Source organism: Lactuca serriola, chromosome 5 (genome assembly GCF_051521515.1).
Source record: "Lactuca serriola cultivar US96UC23 chromosome 5, Lser_US96UC23_V15, whole genome shotgun sequence".
Classification (NCBI taxonomy): Eukaryota; Viridiplantae; Streptophyta; class Magnoliopsida; order Asterales; family Asteraceae; genus Lactuca; species Lactuca serriola.
In genome coordinates, this window is record NC_136412.1 from 349,761,623 (window position 1) to 349,770,628 (window position 9,006).

At 35.3% G+C, this 9,006-nt stretch overlaps 1 protein-coding gene across 1 annotated transcript; it reads left to right on the plus strand.

Moving 5' to 3' along the window:
• Window positions 1–6,080: 6,080 nt before the first annotated feature.
• On the plus strand, window positions 6,081–8,354 carry LOC145052114 (NAC domain-containing protein 21/22-like). The gene is made up of 3 exons (XM_078999925.1): window positions 6,081–6,437; window positions 7,299–7,564; window positions 7,749–8,354. The coding sequence occupies exons 1-3, from the start codon at window positions 6,269–6,271 to the stop codon at window positions 8,184–8,186; spliced, it is 873 nt and encodes a 290-aa protein (XP_078856051.1). The 5' UTR covers window positions 6,081–6,268; the 3' UTR covers window positions 8,187–8,354.
• The last annotated feature ends 652 nt before the right edge of the window (window positions 8,355–9,006 follow it).

Below are 9,006 nucleotides of genomic sequence, written 5' to 3' on the forward strand. Positions count from 1 at the left end.
GTCCCAATAGTTGAATGTTTCCCATGCATCGAGTATGAAGGTCTTAATGGGTTAAGACCAAGTATTAAGAACTTTCTGGACGTCCAAAGTCTTAAAGTTCAAGACTTTATGGGTCTTAGGCACGTTTGGTCGATGGATCTGAAGTTTGGGCTTAAGTGCTTAAGCCATTAAGCACTTATGAGAGTTTTGGTACAGACTCATGTACGCCCCGTGTACCGAGTCAATGGTCCCATTTATTAGTCAACGCGAGACGGAGTACGTCTAGCATACGCCCACCTGTTAGGCTTTTGCGATTTGGGATTTAGGATTGGGCCACCTTTGGTCTAGTTGGACTTAGGCCTTACTGGACGTTCTGAATAATTGGGTTTTTGGCAAGTTTTGATAATGGATTCTAGAATAGGGCCTAATTAGGGAGTTAGGCCAAATTGGGAAAATTAGGCTATTAGTGGGCTTTGGATATATAGACTTTTGGATCATGGATTTGGTATTGGGCCTTGACCCAAAATTAGAGAAAAGGCAAATGGACCATTAATCTATGTGGGGCTCTTAGTCAAGATTGATATTCCCATTTATTGACTTATTATTCGTTATTTTGGATAGTTCGGGATTTTTGGTGAGACAGTGATTTGGGAATTTGATTCTTCAGTTCAGATCCACATTGTGAGTTGAGTTCTCCTCACTATATCAACAGGGTCTAAGGCACCAATGCCGACCCTTTATGATTTCTATCCTGGTTATAGGATGGTTGCTAAGTTAGTGATCTGTTAGATCAATATCGTGGTTATAGGATTGTTGTTATGTTAGAGATCGGTTAGATCAGTATCATGGTTATAGGATGGTTGATATGTTAGTGATCAGTTAGATTGGTATCCTGGTTATAGGATGGTTGCCATGATTAGTGATCTGTTAGATCTGTATGACTATCTGTACATGCTAGCTAGCGTATGATATGTATGTGCACATGTCTGTTGGTTTGGAGGAATGGGTTGAGGCAGGTCCTGCTTTGTGCTGTAGGCCAAGATACCCAGGGCGGATCAGATAGACTGCAGAACCGGTTAGGGTATACTATTCAGGCTGAAGGCTCGGTGAGCCGTCCGGATAGGCTGTAGGCCCAGCAAGGCGGTCCAGACGTGCCAAAGGCTGGGAGAGCGGTCTAGATAGACTAATGGCCTGTGAGGCGGTCCAGTCAGACTGATGGCTCATTATACATGTTGTGTTTGTTTATTAGATATGGTTATATCTATATGTCATTGGTATTTTGGGGGTAAGTCACTAAGCCTTCGAGCTTACATTTATCGATTATTGTTTCAGGTACTCCTGATGATCACGGGAAGGCGAAGGCATGATCATACACCTCCCGATATTTTTATGATTTGATTATGGGGATACTCTGACTTTTAAACTATTTTGAAAACAAATTGTAATAACTTAATGGTTTTAACTGTTTTTAAAAGTTTAAAATTGACTTGAATTTTATTGGTGTTACAAGTTGGTATTAGAGCCATGGTTTGAGTGAATCGAAGGAAACACTCGTGTGTATCTAGTCTCAAACTAAGGACAAGATTTTAAAATGATTTTTCAAATGGTTTTCAAAATAATAAAGAAGGATGCAAGTGTACGATCAGCCGGAGGTCACGGATAGACCCCAAAATACCTTACAGCCTGAAAATGCTTGGTCTGGCCTTATTTCATATTCTTGTTTGATGAAGGGCTTAGGGTATGATCAAGTATTCTAAAGGCTATATGGTCCAACATTATATATGGCTAGCATACACTAGTGCTGCAGGGTTGGTGGAAGTTTCATGAGTGGGTTGTGCAAGGTCGGCAGGCCAGTATGAGATATTTAGCATTCCTCAAGGAATGAGGAATAAGCGCTCGCCATGTTATTGTATATTGTTAGGGCGTTGTGATGATACTTGAGACAAATATGGGTAGGTGTGGAAGGTAGTATGGGCCTGATGTGTGTGAAACAAACTAGTTTTAATCCTACTAACTTAGACACAAAATAAACACACGAAAGGCAGTGTACCTATCGATTAGTAATATAGTTCAAGCAAGTAGGGTATCGAACACAGGGAATGGTAAACAAATAAAACAAATGCTAATATTATCTAAATAAAACAAGTAATAGAAAATGAGTTTTCTCTAGTTTTGCAAGACTAAAAACTTAAACAATTAACTAAAATTTAAACTAAGAAACTAAGAACTAGATAAACAAAGATTCAACTAAATTTAATAACGAAGGGAACTTCTGTTTAGTTCAACTCAATTGATCCTATGGTTGATATTATGGTAATAGTGCAATGGATTAATTCTTTTATTGACTACCGATTCAAGTGATTAGATTCACTTTCACTGCACTAATCCTTAGAGAACAAACTAACTCAAACACTGGCCAGTTGTCTAATTTAATTCAATTCACTAGGTTATTTATTTGGGTTAATTTAGACTTGTAATGGTTAACTAATTTGGTCATTTAGTTAACCTCTTGTTGATGGTCATCACACAAGCTCACACATGAATTTACCTATTTTTCTTATTAATTCTAGTTTCATGTTCATTAATCCTAGACATATGATAAAGTGGTCACATAAACATATGAGGTTAACAACTAAGAGATGTTTGTGCAACTCAATTATCTTCCTATTAACAGAAAAATAGTTATCATTCACACATAAGGTTCTTTAACAAGCTAGAATCAACAAAATCACCAATATTAAATCAATCCTACCATAAATCAAACCATAATCACAAAATCATATATCCTAAACAGAAGTTATGAGTTTTTAGCTCATATCTACAGCAAATAACAAACTAAAAACATAATCTAATGATTGAAACATGGTTTATGCAAAAGATTAAGATAAAAGTAGTGTGTTATTGCCTTTGATCTTCTTCCAAGTTGATATCTAGGTTGAAATCTCGAAAACCACAGCTTCTAAGAACCCTTCTGGCCTCTAAAAATCGTCCTAAACTTCCCCTATTCGTTAGGTTTCAAATGAGAAGCGTATATATATATATATATATATATATATATATATATATATATATATATATATATATATATATATATTATGAAAACAGGGGCTACTCGGCGAGTCCAGTGACCTACTTGCCGAGTCCATCATTTAAAATCCCGTGTACGGCAAGGCAAACTTAAGAATCGCAAAACTTCTGACCAACTCGTCGAGTTGATGGCCTACTCGCCGAGTCCATTTGGAATCAACATTTTCTCAAAACATGAAAGTCGTCCGAAATTGTGTCTAGTTTTCAGAACATTTTGAATCTCGTCAATCGGAGTTAAGGTTCATGAGATATGGCCAAACACTGACAAGGGGTCAAGTTGTCCAGCAACATCCTTCTTTCTTCAAAATCCAAGATCCAAGCCTCCAATCGCTAGTTCCGCTTCCTTTTCCATCCGAGCATGTCATTGTTGCTGAAAAATGAAATTTTAAACTAATTAAGCACCTTTTGTTCATTAAATGAGACGACAACAATATAAAGTATTAAGATAATGCATGAATTATATGACTAAATATGCCCATATCAGGGCCCGTACTACTGAAAGCACAGGACCCATATGCGTAGCAAGGAAGTCACAACCCCTAGGGATAGTTGGGATTTGGTTCTCGTTATTTATACGGATTACCTGATATTTTCCTAGTATATTTTCAGTATGGTGGTTACGAGACGCTTTGTGACTAGATCTGGATAAGGATCAGGATCAGGAGATGGCAGTTAGAAAGGACCAACAGTGCCCGAGGTTGTTGGTGAGATGAGGTCGGATGACGTGTCCTTGAGTCCAGGAAGTTAGATTTCGGTCTGACGTCTTGAAATTAGAACATTACTAAACTAGGTGTTACAATCTTCATGGTGGATCGAGTAACATGTAATTTTGGTAGGCTGAGTATAGATAGGGTCTGTATAAATAACTTGTCGACATTGACGGGTCCTTCAGTCCAGGAAGCTAGATCTCAATCTTGTTTTTGCCATGTCGATGTAGACTCATCACGATCTTTCCATTTAACAATGACATGTGATATTGTTCGAGCATTTTTATGAATGGTTCGTTGGTCCCTTATAATTTTCTGCTCGAGGACAAATTTGTCATTCATATAAGCTAATGTCAGTTGATGGATATGGGAGAATGGTTACGATAGGATAAATAAAGCCGTGAAACATGGAAATTGGGTGGATTCTCGAGCTTGGAGGTAATTCCTTACAATATGTGACTTTGTCGATTTTGTCCAATATTTTGAATGGCCTAAAATAACATTATCTTAACTTCTAAAAATCACATTTTAATTAGACTCATGTTTACTGATATATCCATAAAGAAAGATAGGTCTCCTACATGGAATTCTTTGTCACTGTATTGTTTATTGTATTGGTTAGTCATATATTGACAAGTTCTTCTTAATGTTTCCTTGATCAGGGACATGAGTTGTTGGTGTGTTGCTGGTTTATTGTCAATAAATGTGATTTCAGATCTACCGATGGTGTACTGTTGTATTGACGGTGGCGGTCACCCCTGTTTGTTTGTCCATTGAGGGTGGTATGTACTCGATTATAGCATCTTCGTATTAATTTTGTTTAGATCTCCTTCCAAAAAACGCCTCAAAAAAATCGGATCTCAGTCAACAAGAATTGTTGTGGGAATGTTGTGTAAACAATATTCGTTCTGTAAGAAAAGTGTTTCCTGGACATTGCTGTTGAGTGTGATAGTAAGGCGAGGAAGTGGACAAACTTGGTTAATCTGTCGATAATGACCCACACTGTTTTTTTTCCATTGGAAGGTCGTAAGTGGGTATTAAATCCTTTGAGATATCTTCCCTTACTTTGAGTATGTTGAATTGCATGACATTATGTTGTTGCCGGTGTAACCTTTTTTGGAAGTGTTGCATTTAAGTCTGTTACATTAGGTTAGTATTCTCGTTGCATATCGTTTTTTTTTCTTATTGTTGTTGCATGTTTTTATTCTTGGTGGAATCCAAAATTACCATTTATTATGTGGTTATTAGATGGTTCTTAAGACTCCCAGAATGTTTCATTTATGCTAATGATTTTATTGTATTATTATGACTCTATGGTTCTTAAGACTCCCATAATGTTTCATTTATGCTAAGGATTTTATTGTATCATTATGACTCTATCTCTTTGTAACCCTCTAACTATTATTATAATGCACAGTTTAATAAAATAAGTGAATGATTGAAATGTCTAAGTTGATATTAACTAATGGATTAAATTTAACCATAGTGGGATGTTACATTGGTTTTTAATGATCACTGAATTTTTCATATTAAAGTATTAACAAATAAATGATTTCTTAAAAATATATGTTCTATTGAAAATTTTAGAGTTATTGAATTGTAGGTAAAAAATAAAGTTATATTGAATATGAAATAATTATATGTTAATCTATTAATGTAGCAAATTGTGTCTTTGCGGTATTTTCCACAAGGTTTCCACCTATTGGTTCTTGATATTCTTATTTTGCTAAGATCATGATTTATAACCATTACTATGGGGTGCAATATGTTGATCTTGATAATGCCATTAATGGTTTAGATTAGCAAAAAATTGTCGTGTCATCGGTTAAATAACGTTCTATAAGTATTAAAACAGACGGATTAATCCCTGTTATTACCCATTGCCTGATTTTGGTAACATTTTATAACCCCACGTCATTACATAATCCCTCTATAATTAGCGTATTGAATTTGTCATGAACCCAATCTTTCTTGTATATCTTATAATCTCACGTCATTTAAAAAATACATTAACTTGACGAGACAATCGAAAGATAATCATTTATTTTCGAAAAAAAAATCATTTATTTTCGAACGGATCAAGTAATAAATATATAGAGGATTCCTTGTGACTTTGGTTTTTCTTGAAAGTTCCCCCACAATAACGATAACTCACTGTAGAAGCATAATAATAAACAGTTAGAATAATACCATTAATTATTGTTAAGGAATTATAGGTGGCAAAGTACCTTTCAACCTCTTCCCCATCCTCTCCTTATATAAACAATTCATAAACCCTTGTTCAATATTATATATAAAGAAATCCACATCAGTAACAAGTACTTATAAAGCTTTAGATTGGCATCACAGCTATATTCCCTCTTTACCAGTCCCTAGAGGTTGTTTGCAAAGAAAATCTTGATGTATATGATATGATATAGCTTTTTAGGCTCAATATTTTATAGGATTCTGACCAATTGATTCTTTTTTGGGAAAAAAAAAGAGTTTTGATCAAGATGGGTTTGAGTGATATAGGAGCAAAGCTGCCACCAGGATTTAGATTCTACCCAAGTGATGAAGAGTTGGTTTGCCACTATCTTTACAAGAAAATAGCTAATGAAGACGTTCTAAAGGGCACTCTGGTGGAAATTGATCTTCATATTTGTGAACCATGGCAGCTTCCTGGTATATCTCTAATCTATTTGCTTATTGTTCTTGTGATCTCTTCTTCATCTCTTGATCTCTAATGGAGGACAAATGCATGTTTATGTAATTAGGATTGACCAGACAGTGAGCATGTTAATTAGGTAACCGTTCAAGTAGTGAAATTAGCAATCCTATATTCTTGTAGGGCACATGGCATAGTCGGGACCATTTGTGATCTAGTTAACTACGTACTCCCTGTTTTCAAGCAGTAAAAGGAAAAATGAATCAGAAACAATCTGGCCATTGGGCTTCCTGAAATGTTTCAAGATTACTCTACTCTAAAACTTAAGATGGCATATAGCCATTCCCGTGATTGCTAACGACTATAGCAAATCCTCCGATTCTTAAGAAATCTGAGTATGTATATGTTTATCGTGGAAAATATCTTTAGTTACAACTTGATAGGTTTTCCAACATACATATACACACACACACACACACACACACACACACACACACGTATATATATATATATATATATATATATATATATATATATATATATATATATATATATATATATATATAATGCAAAGACATTCTCTTTCACACGTTAATGGTACTGTTAATAAAGGACAGATTCTGATATAGACTCCGAACCAATTGCATCATTTTTTTGGCTAATGATTTGAACCCTCTCAAAGACCACAGCAAAACTGGAAATATTTGCATTCCTTATCCATCTACAGTGTTCAAGTCGTTTTAGGCATTAATTTCTTGTCCTTCCCGCTTAGCATAAACCCTACTGATATGTGATAACTATATCTGAATTTCAATATTTTAGTTTTCTTCTGGGATAAGACTTTTTAATTTTTTGATATTTTGCTTATGATAAAAAAGAGGTGGCGAAACTCAATTCAAGCGAGTGGTATTTCTTCAGCTTTCGTGATCGGAAGTATGCAACAGGATATCGAACCAATAGGGCCACCAAAACTGGATACTGGAAGGCTACTGGGAAAGATAAAATAGTTGTTGATCCGAAGACTGGTGCCCTTGTAGGGATGAGAAAGACTCTAGTGTTTTACCAGAATCGAGCTCCAAATGGGATTAAAACTGGTTGGATCATGCATGAATTTCGCCTTGAAACCCCTCAGACTGCTCCTAAGGTTTGCATCTAAATATAATCACTTTGTAAATTTTGACACACAATACTACTTAGTACTACATACCATGTTCAAGATTGCAAATTTTATTAAATGCGCAAAAGATTTTTTATTTAAAAAAAATAAAGAAGAAAGAAATCTGACAATCCCTTCTTGGCTTTGTTTTTGGCTGAATTTGAATTGACAGGAAGATTGGGTGTTATGTAGAGTGTTTTACAAAGCCAAAGGAGAGAATAGAAACGAATTTCACTCACAAAACAACACAATAACTCAGGTTACTTCATCAAATACTGATACATATCCTCTTCGCACCAGCGATAGCCAACCACAGTCCTGTGGTTGCTACCACCAAATCACCACCGTCTCCTCCCATCAAAGTCCACCACTCGACCATCACTACAACCAATACGATTATTGCCATCCTAATTTTCCACAACCATCTCACAACACCAGCTTCGAGGATTCTTCAAACCAAACGACTTTTATGGATCTCTCGAACTCCAAGCGTCAGGATCACGAATCTGGTTTGTTTTCGGAATGTGGTTTCGAATTTGGATTACCTTCTTCAATGGGATTTCTTGATGATGATGATGATAAGATGGACAATGGCATAGTGTTCTTCTAGTAGTACTTGATTATGTAAAATTTCAAGTTTAGGTATAGGAAAAACGGTAAAAAAAAATTGTCCATTTGATTATTTGTGATACATATATATGATGTGTTTGTTTCTCATTTTGAAATTAATGCTCAGTTTGTTGTATATTAATAGAAGGTTTGTAATTATTATATATAGATTGCTATTATATAAACATGATGAAGTATAAATGTCGAGTTTTATTCTGTACGTGTACAATTTTACACTCGAATGCTAAAGTTGAGTTCGGGGAATTGATGCAATCTTAAAAGTAGGGATGGCAACAAGTCGGAACGTTAATAAATACACCCTTCTGCATTCCTTTTCTCAAGAAAATTACAATCAAAATGCGTTTGGTCTTGGCTAAATTGAACATCTATTAGAAGTTAAGCCATGCATCGATTATCATGCAATTTACATCACAATAAGGATGACTCGTAAAATGTACGAACTTACATATCATATTTTTTTTTAACAACGATATAAGTTATTAAGGGGCTAGCTAGCAAGAAGCTAAACCCCACAAAGAAAGAGGCAAGAGAGAAGTCAATAACAAATGAGAAATCACCATATGTTCTCCAAGCCAACCAATCAATTTTAAACATTCTATACCTGTTTTTCTAGAAACGGCAAACAATCCAGCGGATGCCTCACCACAATATTTCAATAGTGACCTCGAATTCAAACTTCTTTACATGGCAAACTAAGTCCCCTAAATTTATCAGGTTCAAATATTTGAATTTTGAACCTCAAACCTATGTAGTATCAAACCGGATACATCAATTTAGGTAAGCTAGACATTACTTGCCTA